The sequence below is a fragment of the Tetrao urogallus genome, assembly GCF_951394365.1.
Source record: "Tetrao urogallus genome assembly, chromosome: 5".
In the NCBI taxonomy this organism is placed as follows: domain Eukaryota; kingdom Metazoa; phylum Chordata; class Aves; order Galliformes; family Phasianidae; genus Tetrao; species Tetrao urogallus.
In genome coordinates this window covers 10,383,879-10,408,847 of record NC_136818.1, presented here as the reverse complement: position 1 = coordinate 10,408,847, position 24,969 = coordinate 10,383,879, and the positions used below count along the sequence as shown (strand labels likewise).

The following is a 24,969-nucleotide window of genomic DNA, read 5'->3' as shown; positions in this document are numbered from 1 at the left end:
AGCTCTCAGTCTTCATCTTTTCTCTTTGTCCTGGTCAGTAGCAGAGTTTGTATGCAGTGCAGTCCCACCCCATGCTTCTTCCCTGTGAGAAGAAGCCTTGCAGAAAATCTCCTACGCATGCTGCAAAGCCTTCTCTTGTAATGATGTGAGTTTGAGACTGATGGGGAGGCTAACGTTCTTCTGTTGCAATTTTTCAGTGGATACCTCATATATGAGTTGCTGATTGCAGCCTTGTGCCCTGGTATTGTGGCTCAGCACCATCAGGGGAAGATAGGATCTGCTAAATGGCTTTTATTTAACAGGCTCATTGCTCTGAGCACTCATGTGAAAGAGGTGTATTTGTCATCTACACAGCAGAAACTAAACAGAAGATGAGCTAACAGTTTCCACTGTGAAATTCAAACTCACTGAAGCTCACAGTGCAGGAGTGCTGACACACTGCCTTCTTCTTGTTAGCAGTGCCCTTGGCTTTGGCAGAAGATGATGACTAGCAGAGAATTAATTTAAATTTAAAATTTTGTTGCTTAAGCCCTTTACTCCTTTTGGTTTACACAGTACATCATTCTATGTATGAACATACATCCCACAGCATATTTGGAGTGTTCCATCTTGTGGCTAACTGCCGCTTTATTTCAGTGCCAGCAGTGTTGGTATAGTTGGTTGAATCACAGTGTTACCATATAAACATGCCAGAGTTGCCCAATGCTGGTACTTTGTTTACTGGTATCCTATTTGCATGTGCATTCTCACTTGGGTTATCTTGGTGTTTAATTGCTCTGCTGACACAGGCCAAATATTCTCCTCTCAAGCAGAGAAGATGCCATTACGTGCTATCTTTTCTGTCGTTAAATTACTTGATGCTCTGTAGTTAAATTCCCAGTTAACTTGACATTTCAGCAACCTGATTTATTTTTGCTTGCATTGTTGTTTGCTTGTTTCAGTATGAACGCAGTTATGCTGGGAGGCAGTTACTGAAAGCTAGGCATGTCCATGGCCTTCTAGGTGTAAACAGCTCAGCCACTAAATTCCTGTGCTCTCTGGGTAGAAGCACACAATTTCTTGCCAAGCATAGCCTTCTTACCAGTCCATCTTGTCATTTTCTCAGGTGCTATCCCTGCAGCACAGTGGATCTGACTCGAGCCATTCCCAGTTTGCCTCATACTGGAAGCCTATCCTTTCCATGGATGCCAACTTCTGGCAGAGGTGGCTGCACATGCATCGTATTGTTCTCCTTCTGGAGCATGACACGTATGTAACTGGCAGGGCTGAAATTGGGTGCACTGTGTAGTCCAGCCAGGGGAAGTACAGTGTCAGTTTTTCCAGACATTGCGGAAGCTGCATTTCAGTTCAGTCGAGCTGCAGCTGTGTTGCAGGCCCCTATGGCCATGGGGAGGACTCTGCTAGCTGGAGCTGATGGATGGCCAAGGGCAGAGGGACTGCGGTGGTGAAGTCAGCTTTTGTTAAGAGGGAGGTTGTTCTCAGGAGCACAAGTTATTTCTCAAGTCCTCCTTGAATTTGGATTTCCTGAGTGCAGCAGATGTGGACTATCCATTTGAAGCTGTCTTACAGGCTTTTGTTTGCTGCTGGAAAACACTTGCCCCAAAAGCACAGATTTCCTAAGGGTGGCTCTAGTGGCAGAGTTACAGGAACAATAGCTGTATATTGCATGAAGTGCATTAGAGATAATACAGGTGTGCTCTCTGCGAGCTTTAGAAGGGGGTCCCTGTGGCTCAGGGTGTGTGGCTCTAACTGACAGGCATGGACACGGGGCATATTTGGATATGAGCAGCTGTGCGGGAGGAAGGCTGATGTGCTGGTTGGAGGATGAGTTGGAATGGATGTAGCTAAGGGTCACAAAGCATTGGGGAGGAGATGAGCAACTGTGGTTTTAAAATGTCTGTCTGCCACATTCTGCAGGCCTGTGCCCAAGCACCTGCACACACCAGGCAACAACGGTCGCTACAGCACCATCCAGTGCCGCATCTCTCATTCTGCTCTCACCTCCCTGCTGCGGGACTGGAGCAGCTTTGTGCTGGTGGAGGGCTACTCTTACGTCAAGCTGATGCATAGGTGAGTGTCTGTGAGGTGATTCCGTGAGGAAAAGTGGGCACGTGGCCAGGCCAGAGATCCTGTTAGACCAGTATGCTGCGGTGGGCTGGGAGCAGATGTCTGGGGGAGAGGATAAGAACGTATAAGCAGATATGAAACCTTGTGTATTCTGAATTGCTTCCACTGTGTTCAAGGCACAGAGCAGAGGGAGAGGGAAGGTAGCTGGAGGCTGAGGGTGGTTCTGCGTGCTGGGACTTAGATGTGTTGCTACCATCTTATGTGAGCACTGGGGAACAGGCCTACACTTGGTCTGACATGACAGAACAACACCTGTGTTATTTCAGCCCTGTCTTAATCTGTCCTCCCTAGCTCTGAGGATCCTACTCCCTCCTCATTTTATGTGGTGCGGATCATCTCCAAAGCTCCCTGCATGGTTCTTCGCCTGGGCTTCCCCATTGGCACACCTGCACAGGCCAGGAACAAGGTGAGAGCAGGCTGGCTGCTTCCAGGGGTAGAACCAAGCAAATAGTTCTGGATGTGGAAGTGGTGGATAGATCACAGGCAACACTGTAGGCAAGTATCCTCTAATACCTATTATATTAAAGCTTAGATTGGTGTGAGTTTACTGTAACAGAAAGGGACATTTTAGACAAAGCTTTTTGTGAATGAAAGCTTGTCTATGAGAGATCTAAACCCAAAAACATGAATATCAATAGAATAGCTGGTCACATGAATGCTCTTCCAAATGCACGATAGAACCGTGAGCCTTGAAATGACTCAAAGATTATCTAGATTGTCCTTGTGACCAAAACCCAGTCAATACAGTCTGTCAAGAACAGCAGATATTTGTTTGACTCATCTGTAAAGACCTCTGAGATGGATGTACTATGTGTTCCCTAGGCTATCTGCTTCAGTAGGTGGTGAGTTGCGTATGTATATTGTATAATGGGACAAGGAGGGGTTAGAGATGAAATGCGAACAGTTCCCTGTGTGACGAGTGAGGGGAAAAATAAAACACACCAAAAATACTTTAGAGACATGCAAGTATTTTATATGTGTGTGTATATATATATATATTTAATAACTCATTTGTTATTAGAACAAGCAAGGGGGCTGCCCCAGTCAGATTCAGAAGGTGAGGTCACTGTGCAAACTGTTTCTCCAGCTTTAATGGCAGAGACAAGTCTAAGTGTTCCTAGGTAGAGCAGTAAGTATGAGAAACGTGCCATTAATCTGTGTGAAGACTTTGTTATAAACAAGAGGTCTATCATTAAATTTTGATCTTTCATCTTCATGGAAAGTTTTGGTTTGTCTCATTGAGCTTCTCCTCTGATTGATCTCACTCTAAAGCTGACATACCAGTAGGGCCATCTCTTTCTGAGATGACTGTCCTAGATAACACAGTGCTCTGGCGCTCAAACACCTTTGTGTCATTAGGAGGAGATCCAAGCTTTGGGCTTTGGTTGTAAGTGACAGGTTTCACAAAGGAGTTCCCCCTGGCAAGCATGAGTTAACACCTGCCTTGTGAAGAAGGTGTGGGACAGGCATGGCACCATACCCTGCAGCTCTGGGCAAGCTCCAGATCATTGCAGCAGGAGCTGCAAATAATAAATGCCCAATTTTTTTTCTTTGCCTACCAGGGGGCTGACTAGCTTCTCAGTTGGAGGATGGCAGAAGAATGTAGCCCACCTTGTTTAAGGGGGAAGGTCCCTTCTAACCTCAACCGTCCTGTAATTCTGGAATATGTAAGGGTAGAACAGTATTCAGAGATGCTAAAAACAAGATAAAAAAGTAAAGTAATCAGGAAGTCATCTTGAAAGTATATTGGAAAAAACAATCTAACCTAAAAAGTAGCTTTAACTCTTGAAACCTTGTACAATAGAAGTTTGGCACATGAAGGTGATGGAGGTGGAGTCCATAAGCTGTGGGAGCAGTCTATCCAATCTTATGTGTAGTAGCTAACATTACAGGCTGTGGAAGGGAGGAGAAATGAATGTGGGTACTTAAACTGTTTTTGTGGAGAAGCAGGCATGCAGTTAATTTGTTTAGAGATAAGGAAAGTGATTTCTCCAGCCTTGAAACCATCCTTAGGTTGTTTTGACCTTTCTCGTATAAAAATATTTGGTGTAGTTGTTAAATTGTGGACCTAAGAGCCTTGGTCCTCCTTATCTGTATATTTGAAGTTGCTCTGGGAGCTTCTTGAACAGACTGTCTCCAGACATAGGTGATCATGTTTACCTCTTGTTTTTGCCATGACAGATTGTGGAGGAGTTACGGGACCGAATCCTGCAGTTGCGCTTTCCTCACAGGGTCCAGAGCAAGGAAGCAACTCCAAAAGCAAAGAGGAAAATGTTGGGCAGTAGTTCTCCCTCCAAATCTCCACCTGTGGCTGGGGTCCAGTCAGCCCTCTCAGACAGACCCTGCCTTGTCGTGCTGCACAAACCCTTGGAGAAGCTGCTCATCAGGTAGTGATGGGAACCCAAGCTGGCAGTGTGATTGCATTTCCTGGGAGGGGGAAGGGTTTGTGGGTGGTTCTGTCTGTGGCAGAGTGAGAAACTATGATGCCTGTGCTTGGTTGGGATGGTTTGGGCTACAGGGCTAAGAATGGTGGGTGTAGTCTGGAGGGTTGTGACTTCCAGTGGGGGCCATTGCTGGGTGGGCGAATTTGTTGTCTTACCAAAGATGATGCAAATTAAGTTGAGTTACCACTGTCTGAGGGAATTCTGTGCTGAACTAGACGTGTTCTGCTTCTGGAAAGCTCTGTCCCAGGCCCAGCGAGCATGCTGTGAATCCAGGCAGTTCTGGTCCTGAGCAGAGCATCTTTTCCATCTCAGCAAGCCGCACTTGTACCTTCTAGGTATGAGAAGCTGCCTTCTGACTATCGAGCTCCCTTCATTCTCAACCTGGAACATCCTCCAGTGTCTGGCCCGCTCACCATGGTGGCCAATCGTACTGCCTCATCCACCCTGGCCTCACTGTCCCGCTACTTTTATCACCAACGTTGGATATGGAGCGTCCAGTCAGGGCTGGCACCAGCTGTGCCCATCACAGCAGTAGCCCAGCTCCTTTCCACGCTCACAGAGTAAGTTGTACGCCCGGATGGAGATGCTTTGGTTAGTTCTAGGGATGCAGATCTGAGGCAGAGAGTTTTACTCATGGCTTCCAGAGTTATTTATGCCAGTGCTTCACCCAGTTCTTCAGCTGCAGTTGAGGAAAAGGAGTGTCCTGGAACACATACAAAAGGGCAAGTGATGTTTTTATGCCTGGAGTGTGTAGATCTTCACTCAGGCTGTTCTGTGCAAGGTGCCTCTCCCCATTCTCTGCGTGCAGTTCCCCGCCTTGGTAAGAGATATAATGGAGTGAGGGGTTCAGTTAATTCTTGTATTTAAGCCTTGCAGTACAGATAGAGAAATGCTCTGTGTCTACTACCTCTCTGTTGCCAGGGTCCGTCTGTCAGAGGGTTTCCACTTTGCATCCAGTGGGGATGGAATTATCAATATGGTGCTGGAGTTGCCCATACAGGTGAGCCAGGAGGCCACACTGAGGAAACAATCCTTTGTTGCTTCTTCCAAGGTAGATTCACCCTCCTGTGGTGGGTAGGTGGGTGTGATTATTTTCCCACCCACTTGTAGTGTGTAACCTTGTGGCAAGTCTCCCTATACACAGCCTCCTCTGAAGTAAACCAGTGTGCATGTTGGGTCCTGCTTTTTTATCTCCAATTAGAGACCTGCTTTGCTGGCAGGAACAGGTTATTCTGGTGGAATTTTGGGGCTGATGCAGGTTCCCTCTCTCTACCACCACAAGCGGAGCTGATGAATGGGGCTGTGCTGTGTGATGGGCACTGGGTAGGTGTGTGCTCTTGCTGCTGGCCAGACTCATGCTGTGTCTCCCCTCCAGATTGATGGCTCAAGTGGCAGCAGCAGCAGGGAGAAGCACACCTGTGTTGTCCAGTACATCCTCTTCCCCCCGCACTCTACCTCCACCAAGGACAGGTGAGGCCATGGCCCTGCTCCTGGGGAGGGCTGGCAGCAGTGGGGGGCGTGACTTCAGTTTCAACCTTTGTGGGTAGTGTGGAGAGCAAAAAGGCCGTCCTATAATCTAGCTAAACACCCAGCTGCCACAGATAGCTCACAAGTTAGGTGGGGCTTTGCCTGCAAGCCTGCAATTTGTGCGACTGTTCTCATAGCTCAGAGAGGACCTGCAGAAGGCTTTTGGCTCTGTTCCATCTCCTAGAACTTGCTTTGTCTTTCTTCCAGCTTCTCCACAGATGATGACAATGATACAGAGGTGGAGGCCATTGAGGTGGACACAGAACTGAATCTGGTCACTGAGTGCTGGGTAGAGCCACAGAGTGGCCATGTTCACAGTACTGCTGAGAACTGGAAGCACCTCCATGGCTTGCCCTACCAGAAAATACCTAAAGCGGTAAGTCCCTAAAAAGGTGAGGGCATGGGCCCTTTTTTAGAGGGAGACGAGTTTGTTGCAAGTGTACCACAGTACTATGGGATGAGTTAACTAGGAGCCAGAAGAAGTGAGAATGCTAGTAATAGAGGAAGCTGAGATTTCCAAAAGAGGAACTGGGCTGCTGAACAGAAGCGGCTCCTAGATTGCAAGGCAGTGCATGCAGTGTTGCTCTGGGATATGTGGAAGAATACATCTTATTTTGTTAAGAGCTGTTCCATTAAAGGGGAGTGAGCTAGGCCAGAGCAGGCTTGCAGCATTGCCATTGCACCACCTGAACAAGGCAAAAAGAGATTAGCACAGGATTGGAGAAGGAGAGAGCAATGAGTAAGAGTGAAAGAGACGGGACTGTGGGTGTTTCTTCTCTCCGACTTGAAACTGTTTCCTGCTGCATGAGGGACTAGCAATATTGCTGTGCACAACTGAGCTTTGATTGCTTATTACAGCTCTACCCACGGGACCTTACATGCATTGCCACCATGCTGACGTTTGAATACATCAGCCAACTGTGCCAGAACAAGGAGTGGGTCTGTCCTCCTTCAGACACCAAAGCTACTGAAGGTGAGCCCATTTATATCCTGGCAGGTTTGAGGAAGCGAAAGGAGGTAGCTAGGAATCTAGTTCATTGAGCAGTGTTAGAGACTTCTAGAAGGTTGAGCAGGTATTTTCGACAATGACTTTCTAGACTTTGATGGCTCTCACTTTGTTGCACTTGTTCAAAGCTATAAGGGAGATGGCTTCACTCTGGGAAGGCCAAAAAAAGCACTGAGATTTTCTGTCTGGACTGGGGAGGCTTGAACAGGGAACTCAGAAGGTCTGGTTTGTCTTCTTCCTTTCGGGTAGCGTTGTGCCTTTCTGATCTGACACAGTTCACTGAGAACTCCAGCAATGTGGGAGGGAGTAAACCCTTGCCAGACAATAAGTTTTTGCTTTAAAGCTTTTCTCAAATGTCCAGGCTGAACATTGCTACTACCTAAGCTTCTTGTCAGGAGTTCATCCTTGATCTTTTATTTGCTTGCCTTACAGTGAATAACATAGCCAGTGTTGTGTGAGTTTCAGGGAGCAAGGATCAGCCCAAATGCTGGATCATTTCACTTGTCCAGTGGGAGCAGGAGAGGGCCAGGAAAGCTCAGGGCATGAAGGACAGACTCTTTCCTGAGGAAGAGAACAGGAAGTGTGTGAAAGGATGTGGGGAGCCTGCAGGATGGGAGATCTCTCCAAAAATGAAGGGTGTCCTTGTTCCTGACAGCTCTGCTAACATAGGCTGCCTCTGGCTCCCAGCATGGCTACTGACCTCCAGCAGTATTTCCTGTGACTTTGATGTGCAGCTCTTGTCCCCTGGCAGCTGTGGGCCTAGTTGTGCTGCAATCAGCTGGGCTGTGTAGAGTCTTATGGGTTCCGCTCTATCCTTGAATGAAAGTGGCAGGGGACTCCATCAGCAAGGTACCTCTCTGTAGGTAGCTCACAACCTGTTGCAGTCTCCAGCAGTCTTTGATCTTCATTTCAGTCTTCCTTTGTATCCCCCTGCTCTCATAAGTAGAAGGAGATGGGGCATTGTTGCTGTGCCCTGTCACTTGTGCTCATATTGTTTCATTTAGGGCTGGTGCCATATATGTCCAGGAGATCTGGGGAAAGGGCTGTGTGATGCCATCTAGAATGTCGTATTCCCAATTCTTGCAGATCCAGACATGGGGGCTGGTTTCAGAGTGCATGAGATCCCATTCCAGTTCAACCTCATGAAGCTGTTGCCCAGGTGTCAGCAGGTTGAAATGTTCTTCCTAATGCTGACAAAAGGTGAGTGTGTCTTCACTGCCTGCATCCTCTGGTCCTCCTTTGGTATCTCTGTACTCCCTGCTATGTGTGCTTGTCTCCCTGGGACACAGGTGTGGGGGAGCTGCCGTGTCTCTTTGAGTAGCTAAGTGCTGTTCCCAGCTCTGCAGCCCCAGGGCTGTGCAGATGTATTGCATTCTTGTGATGATAGTTTTGGAAGAGTTGCTTTCTAAGTCTCAAATCTAGATAGTTGCTTTGCATGGTGAATTCTTGTCTTTATCCCTGACATCTCTAGACCAGTTACAGTAGTATGGAGAGTCAGTGCATGGTAGCTTGTGTTGCTGGAGTTGCATCTCGGCATTCTGCAGGTCAGGCTTTTGGAGGTGTCAGGGGAAACTTCTGGCTTTGTAGAAATGTTGCTTTGGAAAGGGCTGTCCTCTGGGAGCCTGGCAGGTGGTAGCTCTGGAGATGCTGTCTCTGAAGCTGCTGTGGTTCTGTTTTGGAGCAGAGAATGAGGAAGTGACCAAGGACTCTTCGTTTGTGCCCAATGAAATGCTACTAAACCTCTTCCATGGCTGCCTGCAGCATGACCTCAGTGATCGGGAGATCCCCATGGCTGATGCTGATCACGTGGCCTTCATGGAGCAGGTTCTCCAACGGGATCGTGATGGTCATCAACCACCCTTCACTCTCCCTGTGATCCGAGGTAAGGTCCAGGAACACTGCAGCAGGGATGCTGGCAGCTGGATTATCTCAGGGGGCCTCGCTTTTAAGCGTTTTCCTCAGCTGGTGTTCCTCAGGTTGGTTTCTCTGCTCCATTCCAGAAGAAACCTCAAAAACTTCTGGGACCCTGGAGCAGCAGGACACTTCTGCATCCTATCATCATGCTGGCAGTAATGGCACCAGGGATATGACTGGCTCCACAAGTACTCTGCAGGTACTGCTGAACTGCTGGCCCTCTCTTGAGCCCCCACCGGGGATAAGCTAGCAGCTGCTGAAGGGCAGGAGAGTGCATGAGAGCTGAGAACAGGCTGAAAGGGTGGTGTTTTTCCACAGTTGGCAGCAGTTTAAGCTGTAGCCTGTGACTGAGGTTGGGCAGGAATCCAGCAACGTGTGGGCAGTTGCACACACTATGGGGCTTAGCTTGTTAGAGCAGCATGGATGCTGTGCTGCAAAGAGCTCAGAAATCATGGGCAATCATTGCCTGGAGGCCAGAAGCAGCCCCAGCAAAGCTGACTAAACATCTCCTGTATTTCCTGGAGCCAGGCTGCTCTGAGAATGTTGTGTGGATTTGCCAGGGTTATTTCAGTGCCAACTAGTAGTCATGGAGGAACTTGCTCTGTATGGTTGCTGCTTGCCCTGGGGTAGGCCGTGCCATGTGCTGTAAACTTAGCAAGCTTCTGCTCTTTCCTCAGAGCCTCGGCAACACAGAGCTTCCTGAGGATGATGTGACCTTGAGTGACACTACAGGGCCTTTTTCCCCACAGTGGCGATGCTATGCAAAGCTGGTCAATCCACAGCATGTATTCCTGACCTTCCTGCCAGCCACGTTCTCAGGTGAGGGTCTCTTTCGTGGAGAGGAAAAGGAGGCAGCAGTTCTAACCACCTCCTCAAGAAAACAGGAACAACAGTATCAGCTCTTCTAGGATGGAGGGGAGATTAAATAGCAGAATCTAGACTCATTCTTCTTTGCTCCATAAGGCCAGGAATAGAGCGGTGCAAAGCGATAAATGTCTTGCTGTTTTCTCCTTGGACAGTCTGCTGCTCACATTGTTTTCAGGACAGAATTCTGGCTATGACTCATTTGCTAGCTGTAGCTATTGGAATATGCCAGCAGAGAAGATTGTTAACAAATGAAGTGAGAAGGCTGATGTGGGATGCTTTAGGGGAATCCCTGCTTCTGGCATTGGGACTGGTCTGCCTTCCACTGAGCTACTGGTGGAAGTTGCTAGGCTCAGCTTTGGTGCTGTTCCCACACACAAAGTGATAGCAGGAATTTCTGCCTTGGGAATGTAATATGGGTTACCTGTTGACACAAGACAGAAGGAGGATTTTGTTCTGTGTTCTTCCAGATGTACAGAAACTGATGTCTTGCGGATTGGACAAACCTCCAAAAGATGAGAGTCAAGCTGGAGAGAGTACTCTGAGACCTGTCTGTGCAGAGCAGGACAGGGCTGAGGCTGAAGAAGGGGATGCTGCAGTGCCATTACCTACCCTCAGCGTAACACCAGTGCATGGTACTGCTCTCACGACAGCACCTGGCTAATGAATTAGGGGCAACACTTTTCCTTTCCTTGGCTTTTCCCAAGCACTCTTAATTCCTATGGTTAGGCAGATTGTACTAACGTGTGTGTGCTGGGTGGGGAGAAGCCTGTAAAATCAGTTCTTGCCTGTGGATGCTGCAGCGAGGGCTGTGGTTTTCTCAGGCAAGGAATGAGGAATGCATTGAAAGCCTTTATCTTAGGATTCTTTCTGTTTCAGAAGTGAGCCGTGACCCTGCAGAACAGAGTGGTCCCTCGCGGAGAGATGTACATATCTCCTTCTGCCGCCAGAACTCACAGTCTGAGCTAGGCGAGTGTCGCCGATTTCGCTGCCCCATGTATATTTACAGCTGCTCTTTGGAGCTGCTACGAGAGCAGCTTGTCAGCCCACGGACACATCGTCCTCCCCGGGATGTCTTTTTCAGGTAATACCAGACATTCATGGTTTCTAGGGAGGATGGAGGAGCATCCCTGACAAGAGGCTGGCTCCAACCGTGCCTCTTGGCTTTGCCTATCTACCTTACCTGTGTGTGTCCTTTTCAGGTCCCAGTCTCTGGAACGTCCTCCTGCTGCTGCATGGTTAGATCATAAGCATAAAGAGTTGGTGAGTTACTGCACACTGCTGCAGGAGCATTCCCACCAGTGCTATGTGAAAGGTGAGAAGCAGTGTGATGGGAGTTGGGACAGGTTTGGGGCTGGACTCTGGATCTTCTTTATGAAAAGTGTCTTAATTTTCATGAAAAGTTACCTGAGGAAAAGGAAGGAGCAGTGGGACTTGGTCTCTAATGAGCAGGGGTTTAAAGATGCCTCTGTATTCTCTGTGGGCCTCACACAGCTTGTTCCTGGAGCTGTGCAGTGCTGTGATGGGGGGATCCTTTTGAGCTTTGCTCTCATCTTTGGGGTGACAGATCCCTAAGTCTCTCAGGCGTGGCCAAGCCCAGGCTAACATGTAGTATTAGACATCTTGACCGAGTCTTGTCTCCAGTACTGTGTTGACTAAAGCTCTGTATAGGGACTTGGTGGAAGTCTGGTCTTTGTTCCCCAGAGTGTAACTATTGCCTGATTCTTGGAGCCTTGCATCTTTGCACTGGGATGTTCAAATACTCTGTTTGATCTGTAGGGCTGTTCAAGAGCCTTCAGCAGTCACACAGCATCAGCTCTCAAGACCTTCTTACAGCCATGGACTACTGTGAGGAGCTGCTACAAGAGATAGATATCACCAACTTCCTGCTGACAGTGTGCAGCCATGTCCGCTCCTTCCGAGAGAGCCACCAACATTTCCATACACACCCTAAGGCTGCCAGCTTCCAAGTAGGCAGCATAGAGCAAGAAGAGGAGCAGAGCTCTAGAGAACGTGGTGTCTTGGTCTCTGAATCAAGGTAGGGTCTTGACTTAAAATTGGTCTGAGACAGACTGTTCTTCAAGAATTTTCTATTATTTGCTAGGAAGGATGTTGTAGGGCAGGCTTTAACAGCCACATGTAGAAATAGGTATTTCCATTGGGATACACACCTGGCATGGTGTCTACCAGACCCTTCTGGTTTTTTTTATAATCACTGGTGACATTTATCCTTTGACTGTCTCATGTAGTCTTAGCTCATAACTGTCCCATCTGGGCTGCAGAGCAGTTTATCTGCAGGTAACACTTAGATGTATTGTTTCCAGAGAAATTATGCATCTCCCACTGCCTGGCTCATCTGAGATTACTGCTGATTCTGGTGAAAAGGGCAGGTGACAGCACACTTTATCTCTTTCTGAAGAGTAGCAATTCTTCAGTTTCTTCAATGAAAAGACTAGAAATAATATTACAAGAGAAAATGTTTCTGCAGAACTAGAGTATGCTTGATGATAAAACTCTGTTCTGGTAGGATGTTTGTGAGGCTTGTGTTGATTTTGGAATATTAAGGAAAGGGAGAAGCACTTTAGTCTACCTTACTGTGCTGTCTGTTGAAGAAAGAAACGCCCTCTATAGATTATTATTTTTTTTTTGTCCTCAGTTTGCTCTTGACTATGCTCAGTTCTTTGATATGAATGCACTACAATTTGTTGGGAATCCTCAATCTTGTAACCTTATGCTGTAAATCAGCAGGATGAAGCTGCTTTTGAAGAATGTTGAGGTTTGGGAGGTCAGGTGACTTTTTCCTCAAGTGCAGCTTTCACACAGAAAAACTGTGGGAACTTTTTATTGTTTATAAGATACACAATCTGAGTTGGGATTGGTGGTTTACAATAAACGTTTCTGAAGGATCTGCCATCTGTATTACTAATTCAGGCACCTGAGAGTACTTTGTCTGACCTTCATTCTACTCCTCAGATTGCATTCTCTAAATATTAGGCAGTGATTCTGTTCCAAAGCTGCTGAGTGAGCATGGGCCTGAGCTTTGTGCTCTGCTCTGTGCTGCCAGGACGTTAAGGGTGCTGGGACAGCACGATTTGCTGTGGAATACCCTGGGCTGAGTTTTGGTAATTCAGATGGCTCCCTGTGCTTATCTGCTTGTCTGTTTCCCAGGCAGGGGATAGCATGGTGTCAAATAACCGTGCCAGTCCTGTGGTTGGTTAAGCTACCTCTGGCCTGGCTTCAGATAGCCTGAGTGCTTATCTGGGTTAGAGGGTGGGACGAGGGTTTCAGGGACTGTAGAGGTAGAAACTGGATGACTTATGACTTGCCTCGTGTTTACAGAATAAGGTGTGGGGAGCTGTGAGGTGGGATGCTTGCAGGGTAGGTAGTAAGTGTAAGTGCTGCTTCTTGATTTGCCTGTCTGACCTGCCCACCATCCTATCAGTGCGGAAATGGAAGACTACAGTGAGCAGGACTCTCACAATGTTGCTAGCCCCACAGAGGAGCCAAAAAGCAGTGTGGGCACTGGTTGCTGTTCAGAGTTTCCCCTTTCACTGCTGGAAAACGGACAGCCCTGTCAGGCACACCCTGACCTGCATAAAATCATCCAGGTGAGGAATGTGGGAGTTTGGCTTGTGTGCCACAGGGTGGTGGAGTGGAATGTCTACTTCATGGTTGGGATTTCTCTTTCAGGAAAAGTTCCTGGAAATTGGAAGTTTACATTTCAAGCCAGTGCCATCAAATCCTCACTATTTCTTCTACTGCCCACCATCAGCCAAGAAAGAGGTAGGCATGGTGCTGCCCTGGCAGGCACCTAGTCCTTGTAGAGAGAAGCAACTTTGCTTCTCATCAGTTCTGGATTTGGGGCTGGCAGATTCATGGAGACTCATGGAGACTTGGAGAGCCCACCACAACAGCCTGTTCCATTGCCTGGTATGGTTTTGGTATCTGTCCTTCTTCTCTCCCTCTCAGGAAGAGGCATCTCGGGATCAGGCAGACAGGAAAGGCAGTGAGGACATGGAGGTATCGGAAGCAGAACTGGCAGCTGAAGAAGGTAAAATTTTCTTGCTCTGTCCTAGAGAAGGAAGATTGTTGTCTCACTGCAGGTAATGCCTGTCAGAATTTGTCTGTGTCTGGTGGGGCCTTTGTTTGCTAATGGGGATCCTTTGTCAACAGGAACTGTGTCTGGGTGCTGCATTGCCACAGAGAGTGACCCAGAGCTGGAGGTGGAATACCGTGAGAAGCTGGAGCATGAGTTCCCAGACACAGATTCGCTCTCGGATTCCAACACAGTGAACCAGGATGATGACTCCTTCAGCGTGCTGGGAGGGGACTCACTAAATGAGCAAGAGTTCATGGAGCAGGAGATGCCCCCACTCTTTGTGCACCTCACTTGTTCTGTGAAGCTGCGTAGCCAGCATAGCTCCATGCCTGTACAGTCCCTTCCAACTTGCCTAGGTAAGGACAAGCCTTGCTGCGAGGTTAAAGGGCAGTCAGGCTTTTGTGAGATCTCTCACTTGCTGTGGCTTTAGTTGTGGAAAGGTCACAGAGGATGGTGACCTTCTTAAGCCTGTCCAGTTGTGTGGGACAGCTACTTGTTGCAGTTTCTGTGCTTCCCACCAAGCTGTGTATGGGTGTAAGCAGAGCTGTTTGTCATGTGATCCCCTTAGTCTGAGATCTCTCCTCAGGGGAAGTTCTTGGCTGCCTGGAAAGCTGCCAGGGCTTGACCACCATTGACCTGGGGGACCTCTGTGTGACTCTGGATATCTTTGTGCTTACCCTGCCCCTCGAGATAGAGGTTGTGAACACAGATATTCTCCACAACAGGTAAGTGGGGGGAGGCCCAGCTGCTTACCCATCCCCTGCCTGCCCTTCCCAGCAAGATGGTCTCAGGTCATCTCCCTGTTCTGAGACCAGGTATTGTCTTCCTTGTGGAGCATGCAACAGCCCTGAAGAAATTGAACGTTTTTCCAGGATAGGCTCACCTTTCATAGGGATCACTTTTCCTTCTCTGGAAACTGTGTCTGTTCCTCCTCTCTGGCTCAAGCTGATGCTCAGCCTGCTCTGTCTCCTCTGGCAGATGCACCTCAGAGAGCAGCGTGTCCTTCACCCGCTCTCCGGGGCAGCCATCCTCTTTCCGGTCAGATGAGGATATCATGCACAACTTGGACCGGCTTCCATCCACAGGAGATGAGAGGTATGGCTCTGCAGCTGTAGTAAGCCCTGTCATGAGTTTCTTTTGCAGCCTAGGAGCTGCACTGTGGTATCTGTGTGAATGAGAATGACTGACTGGTTCTTATTGTCCTCTCTCCTAGGCACCCTGCGCTTTCCAACCTCCCTGGAGTGCACAGGCAGGCTATTGAAGCTACTATGAATGAGGTAAGGCAGCTTTGCCTGCTTCTTGCTTCCAGCTGGAGTAGTTTGCCACAGCAGACACTAGCCTGCTTTAGGCCATACCCTTCGTCACTTGAAGCGACTTTCAAGCCTTGTATCACACAGGTCATTGGCCTTGTGCCACCCAGAAGTGTGAGGTTAACTTGTGGTGTAGTTGGGGTGGGACAGGCAGACTTCTTCCAGAACTCTTTTGTTAGGTACAGTCAGAAGGAAGCGAGGAAAGTAGACAATGAATGGAACTATTTTGGACTTGCTGAAACTTGGGTGGGAATTGGGGCAGTCATATCGGTTGTGCTCTGTGTCCCTGCTCTGCTCAGATTCGCTGGCTTCTGGATGATGAGATCGTGTCTGCGCTGCGCCACTCACAGGTCATCAGCACCTCCATCCTTCACCGGGTGGCCACTCACATCTACAACTCCAAAGGGCGGCCCAGCTGCCACAGCGAGGTGGTGCTGCTCCAGTTTGTGTTTGGACCCGAGCACTCTCTGGAGAAGTTCAAGGAGGTAAAGAGGGAGCCCTGAGGCAGTGCCATACACTTAGCTAGTGGGATGCTTATTCTTCCCTGTGTTACAGGAGTTCAGAAGAATGGCCCTGCCAGGCTACGTGATCAATGCAGAAGGCAGTGACTACCACTACATCTCCATCAGCCGCCTGCACTCCAGGCGGGCAGCCCCAAACCCTTCCGGAACACCATGCTTACAGCAGCAAGCTGGAGGGAGCACAGGGACAGCCCTGGGCCAGGCAGGCCAGGAGGGGAGCAGTGAAGCAGAAGCAGAGAGCTCTGAGCTGCACCATGTGAGCTGTGTCCTCCCAGAAGAATCTCAGGGTCTCTGGGGATGGCCAGAGAGTGAGATGCGCATTGTGCCGGACACGGGAAATCCCGTAGGAGGGGGCAGTCATGCTCAGGATGAGGTGAGAAACCCTGGGGTGGGCTGGTGGGAGGGTGTTGGACCCTCTGGTGACTGAAGGTAAAAGGATGAAGGTGGAGAATGGGTAGAGTTGTTTTGGTGCCTGTTTTACTGGTTATTTTTGCGACTTTGACTTGTGTGCAGGTCACAAGAGAAGTGCTGAGCCTTGAGCAAAGCAAAGTACCTGGCCACGACTCCCTGGAGGAGGCAGTCCTGGAGACAACCATACAATCCCTGCCATCTTCCTCTTCTGAAAAGGGCAACAGCGAGAAATCACCATTAGTGACACCATCTGCAGCCAGCCTAGCTGACTCTGTAACACAGAGTAGGGAAGGTAGGAGCTGCAGATATAGTTAGGAGGGTGCCTCAGCCTCAGGAGCTTTTAAGGGGCTGGGGGATACTTTCGGCTGCAACATGTGAAACGTGACTTATTCCTGTCCTTGGAGTCATTGCCCAGAACTGCTAGTCTTCTCTTCCTTGCCACAGTGCTTAATGTTGCCTGGGGTGTTTGACTGTAAAGGGTGCAGTGATATCTCCAGTTCCATGAAGTTCCCAGTGTTTCCATTAGTGTATGAGGCCCATTGCCAGCAGTACATTCCCCAGCACTGCCTGCCTGCGACTTGTGCTATAGCATTTCTCATAACACATAGAGAGTGTACAAGGGGGCTTAGCAAGTGCCTTCTTGATCATCTCCTCTTCTCTGCAGGCTCCAGCAAGCAGCGCCCCAGCCGTGTGCAGAGCCTTGTGTCCAGCCAGGGCAGCATGGACTCTGACCACCTGGGTGAGTGCCAGGGCTGGGGGCAGCAGCAGTGTGCAGTGAGGTGGTAAGGGGGGGGGTGTGGGGCTGCTGCGTGGGACTGACATGTGGATGCATTGCAGGTTATGATGGGGGGAGCAGTGATTCAGAGTATGATGAGGCATTAATGAGTGACCAGGAGCCTAAGTGTCCCCTCATGCCTGATTTCTGGCTCATCATAAAAATTGAGCAGGACCGAGTGGAAGTCTATTACCACACACGGTAAGGAGGGTCTGGCTGTCTAGCCGCTGCTTCTCTGTACCAACACTTTATTGCCACTCATCTCTGTGGGCTCGATCAGCTTCCTGTCCTATCTTGTGCTTAATATGAGGAAAGCTGCCATCCTTCTCCACTGCGTGCACGCCTTATGCATGTAGACAGGTACTGTGCAGGTATCCTGCTGATCCCTTTTTCCCCTTCCCTGTAAAGCAGCCTGAGTGTGGAGAAGGCAGCATCAGCAGAGATAGAAGAGCAGCCAGGGGAGTGCCAGAGTCTCAACCAGATGGTGATAAAGAAGATCAGTGAAATCTGCAGGGTTGTCAATCAGGTAAAAAAAATCTGCAGAGGGTAGGGGTTGAACTGCCAATCATTAGATGGCTTAGATGGGAAGGGACCTCTGGAGTTTGTCTGGTCTATCTCAAAGCAGGTCCTGGGTGGCTAGGTCAGCAGGTGGAGTCTCAGCACAGGGATCAAAAGAAAAGGGGTTTTGTCTGGCCCTGAGCCCTCCGTTTTTGCTATCTTCCCTGGGCTGCTCAAACAACAAAACCTACTTCTTCTAATCTGTTACAGCGCTTACTGCTGCAAGACCTGCATGACAGCCACATATGCAACTCATTGCTGGTGGCAGAGAGTGAGGAGGACATCTGGAAGAGTGAAACTCCCTATACGTACTATAGGCAGCGTGTCATGCCAACAGACGGTATGAATGCTGCCTACTCGTGGGCAACTGGAAAAAGCAACTTCTGTGCCACGGCCCCAGCTATGTGCTATCTTCTTTCTAGATTACTCGGTGGAAGAGAACTACCAGCCCCGGGATTACCTGGCTGCCACAATGCAGTTCATGCCAGGGCACTTTGCTTGTGATGTAGTGTGGAGCACACTCATCCATGTGCATTCACGCCTGAAGATGGGCCCCAACATGGGGGTCTCACGAGGTGTGTACAGCCCAGGTTCCTCCTCATTTTGTGTGGCAAGTCTGGCTTGTGGCTGGATTGGCACAGCAGAGGAGGATGTGTGGGATAGCTAACAACCCACCTTGCCCACAGCTATCCAGGCGCTTCGCTCGGTGCTCAACGCCTTCTCTGTAGTGAACAGGAAGAATATGTTTGTCTACCAGGAACGTGCCACTAAATCTGTTTTCTACCTCCGGTAAGAAATTGGCTTGACTTGTTGGCCTGACTCTGCCCTGCTGCATGCATTACACCAGGCTGAGAGTTGTTTGGGGCAGAAAGTGTCTACCCAGCCTTGGGAACCGTGCTGTGACCTAAGCAGCAAGTGTCTGATTTCTGATAGGTCACTTTGCTCCTACTCTTCCTGTGCTGAGCCCTTACCTAGGAGAAAAAAGGATATTTGTTTTGAGAGAGCAAGAGAGCGATTTTTTTCACAAGCTCTGTACCGGAAGGACTTATATCAGGAATAAGGACTTATCTCCCTTATCTCTCAAGGGAGAGCAAGGAGGATGTAGATCCTCTGTGAAGGCATGATGCTGTCACTCTTGGCAGCGGAGGCTGATGCTTCTTTCTCCTATATTCAGACTGGCTGAAACCACCAACAGTGGGAAGGTGTGGGAAGCAGAGAGCAGCGTTAGCCCAGGATCTCGCTCGTTGGCACTGACACGCAGCCAGGAACCCATTTACACTGAGGATCTAACGGTGAGTCTGCTGCAGTCTGGGAGCAGATGTGGGATTTTGGGTAGGGTAAAATTTGTATCGCATATATGTGGATGGGTATGGCAGTGGGTGGCACTGTATCTGGGATTCACGTGGATGCTGCTTCCATGTCTGTTTTTGCTTCTCCAGGGCTCTCGTTCCTCTCTGGACACAGCCTCATGCCGCAGCATGGACTCTGCCCGCCTGGTGGGACAAGTAGACAGGCACATCCAGCTGATGGTCCATGGCGTTGCCCCAGCAGGTAGGTGTTACAGTGCCTGGCAGCAGATGTGCTGATACAAAGCAGAGGCATGGAGCTCCATCCCTTGCCCGCTTTGTTTGAAGAGCAGTGTCTCCCTCTTGAACAAGCTGCTCTTTCTTAGACCGGAGCTGCTATCTGTTCCATGTGGATGGGAATGTGAGGAAAGGGACCCGTGGCCCTTGATTAAATCTCGTGCAGATTATGTGATTTATGCCAGCTATCCCTGTGCAGGAGTGTGTTTGTTTCTGCCTGCTGTGCTAGCAGTCTTTGGCAGTCAAAATAGATAGGAAAACATGCCTGAAGAAGTTGTTGGTGGAGAAAGATGTATTCCGTGTGGGAAGTGCTTGTGAGGGTGGTACGTTCTCACCTGGTAGAGGGAGGTGTCTGTGGTTGGTTATGGTCCTTATGAGATGAGGTGAAAAAGTTGCTTGTGCCTCTGTCTATCTGTCAGGGCCCGAGATCACAGATGAGCTGGTGAAAGTGCTGCGCAGGCGCCTGGATGAGGCCACCCTGGATATCATCACTGTGATGCTGGTCCGGAACTGCAAACTGACCCCAGCCGATGTGGAGGTACCTACCTTAGTAGCTGTTCTGCTCATCCTGTTGTCCATAATGTGTCCTTTTTCACCCATCCCAGCCTCCCTTATCCCAAGGAATGCTAAGGCAGTCTGCTGCATCCCATTCCCTGCTCCGGTGCTTACTTGGGTTGGCATTCATAGATCTGTTCTCTGTGTAGGTGCTAGAGTCAGTGGGGGGCCCCAGAGTATCCTGCTTGATTCAGCTGAGTTCTAAAACTTTCTCTCTACAGTTTATCCAGCCCCCTGGGACACCACCCACAGAGGTCCTGCAGTTTACACTGCCACCCTCTGCTCTGCCTTGGTTGCATGCAGTGGCCTACTATCTGCGCCAGAACCTGCTCATCTTCCTGCATACCCCAAAGTACACAGACAGCAACGTGGAGCACCACTTCAAGGTTAGGAGGGCAGTGAGTGGGACAACAGTTGGCTCAGCTTCCATCTGCTTCTGGGGGCTCTCTCTGGGGTAGCTCAGCCGCTGCATTCTCAGCCCTGCCATGTATAGGAAGGAGCAAACAGTGAATACTCAAGTGTGGAGGAGTTTTTCAGGACTGTGGGCAGTCTTTAATGACCCTGGTGTAGGCTTGGACAGGCCTTGTTTTTACTGGAGCGGTTACTGCTCTGTGGGAAATAGCAGCTGCAGAGTTCATGCTCACAGTCTTCTTCCAGGGGCATGGGAGAAGACCTCCTTGGAAGGCTGAGCCTTGGTCCTTGTGTGGCCAGGATCTAAGGTTTGGAACATCAGAGTTGTTAAAAGTGGGAGCAGCTATCTGCTCCTTCAGCATGACTGTTAAGGATGAAAGATGAGGCCTTATAACTCTGGATGGAGCTGTAAGAGGGTCCTTCTGCCAAACAGTGGCTGAATCTGCTGGCAAGTGTTCTTAAATAGATCAGAGCTGCTTGTTACAGGCCTGGAGATGAGCTCTGCACATGCATGCATGGGCCTCTACTTCTGGTAAAAGCAGGTACTCCAGATGCTGTCACATTTTTTTCCTTGCTTTCCATAGCACTACTTAAGCCACAGTGGTGGTGTCCCTGACCAAGATCTTTACCTGTACAACAAACCTGGAGGCCAAGGCACTGGTGGCAAAGGTACTGTGCTCAACTTTTTTTTTTTTTTTTTTTTTTTTTTTAAGCAGAATATGGGACTGTGCATTGGGGAACCACTTCCCATGTTGAAGAGCTCTGAATCACCGAGGATGACCTCAGTGTTAGGGCAGTGTTTTTCTCCAGTAGCTGAGGAGTGTGCAAAGAGTTTGCTTGGAAGGCTGCACAACCATACATGCATGGTAGAATGAAGTTAAGGACTCCCACGGAGCTTGTCAGGTTGCTGTATGAAGCAGCTCTAGATTGTAGCTGCTGTGGAGACAATGCCCTCTGCTCTTATCTGTGGACTGCTGGAAAAGGGATTGGATAGGGCAAGTTCTGCAGCAGGCTGTCATGTCATGTTGTGTCAAGGCCATGTGGTCTGTCAGCTGGCCTTTGTGAGTCCTGCTGTGTCCCGTCTGAATGTTCTTCTGTTGTGTAGGTACCATGTCGGACCTTGTGCAGCACCTATTTCCACTCTCCCATTTCCAAGGTAGCACCTCTGGCTCCTACTACTATCCTAGTTTCCCTTCCCACGCAGCTCCCTGGCCCCTCTGGTCCCTGCTATTCTTGTCTTCCTTGTGCTGTGGCTTCAGCTCTGACTCCTCTGTGTTCGTGTATGTATGTCTGTCTAGCCGAGTCACCTTTTTCTTGCTGCCTGGATAAATGAGCAAATAGAATCTGCTTGCAAACAGTGAATTATCAAGTTCTACACCCTTATTTTTCCTCACAGATCAGAATGGTCACCTTATCCTTAAAGAGATCATGATATTTCAGTTGTAGTTTCAAACTCTTGTATAGCATCATCACCCTCCCAGGTTGTGACCTGGATAGGAGTTCCCTTTACTTACTGAAGGGCCACAGTGACAGGGCTCTGCTAGATGTGTGCTTTGTATTTCAGAGAGCCTGGGTCAGGGAAGCTTGGAGAGCCCCTTATAAATGGGAGACAACGGTTTCCTAGTGCCCCCATCAAGTGTTGTTCTGGTGAGCATGGGACTTACTGTCAAGCAGATGAGTTTATGCCTTTCTCTGTTTAAAGAGAGAGAGTTGTCATATGGGGCAAATCTGCTGCTCCTGATGTCCCTGCATGGACACCTCCATCCCAAAAAGCTGCTGTGCTGCAGCAAGGAGCTGGGTAAGGCAGGAGAGCTGTCTGAGGCTCCAAAGGGAGTGAGGTACAGGGGCCCAGTCTCCTCTACCTTTGATGTTGAGGAGATTATACATTTCTCCTTTTGTTTTTTGCTGGATAAATAGTTGTTCCTGTGTCTGTCTCAGGGAGAGTAGAGCCATGTCAAAGGCTGGTGCAGAGCACCTACAAGATGAGGCAGCTCCTGTAGTCATCTCCAATTAGAGTGGTGCTTGTAGAGTTTCCTTTCCTCACAGCAAATGCAAGTGTGTGCTACACTTTTATTCGAATGCCTCCTTCCCTCCTCTGGGAGCAGTTCTCTGCATCCCAGTGCCCTTTCCTTTGTATCTGTTTTGTATCTAGACACACTGCATCTTGCCAGTGTTGGGACAGCTGTGCCATCCAGTCACCTGAGTGCTGCCTTGGTTAGTTAGGAGGCATTGAAAGGGGGTGGGATCATGTAGCATGACAGTGAAGAGTTTGGATCTTACAGCTGCATCTCCGCTGCTACTTCGTTGGTACTCTGGCATGCGAGCTGTGGGGAGGGAGTTCCTGATCCTGCTGTGGGTCATAGCGGGGCTGCTTCTGCGTGGCCCAGGGTGTGTTGCATGAGGGTTGTGCACCAGCTACCGTACAGCTGCTCTACATCTCAGGATTGTGCAGGTGTGTGAGTGAGGCTATAGGTAGGGCCTGAGTTTTACTCCAAGTGAGTCTAGGCTAATATTAGGTGTCAACCTGCTTTGTTTTCAGTTGTGCTGGTAGGAATGCATGGGAAAGGCACCTCATCTTATACAGATGTGCAGTGGGGAGTGTGCTATGAGTGGAGTTTGCAGCAAAGTGCTGTGTGTAGGCTTTCTGTGCATGGACTCAGTGTCCCATGTGACCCAACAGGGCTGTTGGAGAACATTTGGGCCCCAACCTCTGGGTGTTGAGCCCCATCCCAGACTTCTCTGCATAGTGGCCCTCCTGAGGCAAATGGAGATGCTTTCTCTTTGTGTATGGTGCTGGGTGACCCAAGAAATTTCTGAAGGGCAAAGTGACAGCTACCGTGACAGGGTGGTGAGGACACCCTGTGCTGAAGGCCTTGCTTTTTGCCCTGACTTCCAACGAGCACAGCTAGCTCCCTCTCCCCTGGCTGCTTCTCCTCCTGTGGGCCCTGCCTGCCTTATGCACCCACAGCCCTGTGAAATCCACATGGTAAGGGCTCCGCCCCAAGGCCTGGTGTGCAGGCGTGGGGTGGTCACTCTGCTCTGTTAGTTGCCAGCTGGGCTTGCAGCAGCGTGCCCAGTGCTGTGCTGACGGAGGCTGTCCTGGGCTCCCCTGTAGGAATTGCGTGCATTGCACTGACGTTTGTGGATGAGAATGGCAGCCCCACCACGCTGCCCCACGGGGAGAGACCTGACTGTCCTAAGGTGCCCATCATGGACCTGCTACGGGATGCCGACTTTGAAAGCCTCACTGCGGTTAGCAAGCACCAGCCAGAGCCTGGCACCCAGCACTCAGGTAGGGTGCCTCTGCATCCCCCACAGCACCTCCAGAAGGTGTGGGTGCTGAGCTGAGCGGGGCTGCCCTTTCTCCACAGAGCCCTGCGTGCTGGTGCGCCTGGACATCTGGGAGAAAGGCAACATTAGTCTGCTGCAACTGTCAGAGAAGCTGCGTGGGGCTCTGCGCCATGCTCTGTGCGATGCCATCATGGAGTTCCTCGTGCTGCCAGCCCCGCTCTGCGTGGAGGCTTCCTGCCCACTGAGCGCTCCAGACCTGGAGGAGCTGAGCTCTGCAGGTGAGATTTGGGGTGGGATGGGTGCCTCGAGCTGTCCACAAGCCTTGCTCCTCCTGCCTGAGGGAGCTTTGTCTGTGCTGGAGGAGGGCACTCCTGCCTCTGTCACTTGTTCAGTGCCCCACCATAGAAATAGTGTTGGAAGAAATCTTTAGAGTGAATCATCTTTGCTAAGTGACACTGAGGGCTGCTCCTTTCTATCTGGGCAGCCATGGTGGCACATAAATGTCACAGTGGAAGGCTCTGAAGTGAATGGCTTGCTCTGTTTCCACAGCAGGCCTAAGGAGAACCATGTCAGAGACCAAGGGTCTGGCCATGGGCACTGGTGGGGCTGGCAAAAGCTGTCCTCCACCCCTGCACTTCACCTCTGCCCCTTCAGCCAGCCCCGGGGAGCCGGTGACACCCACGAGCAAGCTGGGACGCCGCAGTTTCTGGGACATGCTGGTAATGTTGCTGAGGGTCTGGTGGGAAGCAGGGCGAGCAAGTCTGGTGGTGCATCAGACTGGGAGGAAGAGAAAGGAGGAATCTGGATGGGGTAGGGAGGTTTGGCCTGGTAATGGGATTTGAGATCAGGGCAACAGCTGAGCTGTGGGTATGCAGAGCCTTAACCCTGCACCGCCTCTCTGTAGAGCAAGCCTGAGTCCTCGGAGCTGGGCAGCCCCAAGACTACCGATGACATTGTGCTGGAGAGGCCAGAAGAGGCTCGCACAAGGCGGCGGCATAAGACTGAGAATGTCAAGCAGCACCTGAGCCAGGACAGGGCCACAGCCACAGCTGAACTGGAGCAGGCACAGCGGTAAGGCAGCCAGGGCGCTGCTCTTGTCTGGCTGCTGTACAGATTCCACTGGCTCTGTGTGCATCATAGCCCTCTGGACCGTGTCCCCTTTCCTTGAGGTGTCTCCCTTATGCAGCCAGCTAGGGGAGAGCAGCCTTTCACACAGAAAGCCTCAAGCCTTCATGCTAGAGTGTTGCTGTGAACCCGGCTACTAGTCCTTGTTCCTTCCCTGCATTGTAGGTCCTGCACATCTGTCGCTGCTAAGTGCAAGGGCTGTAACAACTGAAATAGGGGTTTCCCTGGGATTTCCCTTCTGGATCTGGAAAAGAACCACTGTATCTTCTTGCCTTTGTTGCTGAAGACTGAGATCTGGTATAATCGTGCTGCATTTCTTTGCTCCCAGGCGCCGAACCTGCCAGTTGGAAGAAGGAGATGTAGGCACCATGCACTCGCTCTTCAATCAAACGTGCCAGCAGTGGATGGCATTTATGAACCACCTGGGTATGTATCTCAGGCTGGGGAT

The 24,969-nt window shown here is 49.9% G+C and overlaps 1 protein-coding gene across 1 annotated transcript in view; it reads left to right on the top strand.

Moving 5' to 3' along the window:
• SZT2 (SZT2 subunit of KICSTOR complex) overlaps positions 1-24,969 on the top strand; it is a gene marked incomplete at both ends in the record, with an annotated part of 53,542 nt that overhangs the window by 13,695 nt on the left and 14,878 nt on the right. The window contains 42 exons of the mRNA XM_079536229.1: positions 1,106-1,248; positions 1,918-2,070; positions 2,419-2,533; positions 4,309-4,514; positions 4,907-5,131; positions 5,493-5,571; positions 5,947-6,041; positions 6,306-6,474; positions 6,957-7,071; positions 8,191-8,304; positions 8,789-8,986; positions 9,105-9,217; positions 9,696-9,837; positions 10,762-10,966; positions 11,085-11,197; positions 11,662-11,920; positions 13,325-13,490; positions 13,573-13,665; positions 13,852-13,933; positions 14,056-14,337; positions 14,568-14,706; positions 14,960-15,076; positions 15,195-15,258; positions 15,591-15,776; positions 15,847-16,185; positions 16,326-16,453; positions 16,895-16,962; positions 17,061-17,199; positions 17,410-17,524; positions 17,767-17,896; positions 17,979-18,131; positions 18,243-18,345; positions 18,731-18,848; positions 18,996-19,107; positions 19,559-19,677; positions 19,916-20,080; positions 20,690-20,774; positions 23,221-23,397; positions 23,477-23,674; positions 23,946-24,115; positions 24,301-24,467; positions 24,850-24,947. Coding sequence (XP_079392355.1) covers positions 1,106-1,248; positions 1,918-2,070; positions 2,419-2,533; positions 4,309-4,514; positions 4,907-5,131; positions 5,493-5,571; positions 5,947-6,041; positions 6,306-6,474; positions 6,957-7,071; positions 8,191-8,304; positions 8,789-8,986; positions 9,105-9,217; positions 9,696-9,837; positions 10,762-10,966; positions 11,085-11,197; positions 11,662-11,920; positions 13,325-13,490; positions 13,573-13,665; positions 13,852-13,933; positions 14,056-14,337; positions 14,568-14,706; positions 14,960-15,076; positions 15,195-15,258; positions 15,591-15,776; positions 15,847-16,185; positions 16,326-16,453; positions 16,895-16,962; positions 17,061-17,199; positions 17,410-17,524; positions 17,767-17,896; positions 17,979-18,131; positions 18,243-18,345; positions 18,731-18,848; positions 18,996-19,107; positions 19,559-19,677; positions 19,916-20,080; positions 20,690-20,774; positions 23,221-23,397; positions 23,477-23,674; positions 23,946-24,115; positions 24,301-24,467; positions 24,850-24,947 — 6,157 coding nt within the window. The remainder of the gene's footprint in view (positions 1-1,105; positions 1,249-1,917; positions 2,071-2,418; positions 2,534-4,308; positions 4,515-4,906; positions 5,132-5,492; positions 5,572-5,946; positions 6,042-6,305; positions 6,475-6,956; positions 7,072-8,190; positions 8,305-8,788; positions 8,987-9,104; positions 9,218-9,695; positions 9,838-10,761; positions 10,967-11,084; positions 11,198-11,661; positions 11,921-13,324; positions 13,491-13,572; positions 13,666-13,851; positions 13,934-14,055; positions 14,338-14,567; positions 14,707-14,959; positions 15,077-15,194; positions 15,259-15,590; positions 15,777-15,846; positions 16,186-16,325; positions 16,454-16,894; positions 16,963-17,060; positions 17,200-17,409; positions 17,525-17,766; positions 17,897-17,978; positions 18,132-18,242; positions 18,346-18,730; positions 18,849-18,995; positions 19,108-19,558; positions 19,678-19,915; positions 20,081-20,689; positions 20,775-23,220; positions 23,398-23,476; positions 23,675-23,945; positions 24,116-24,300; positions 24,468-24,849; positions 24,948-24,969) is intronic.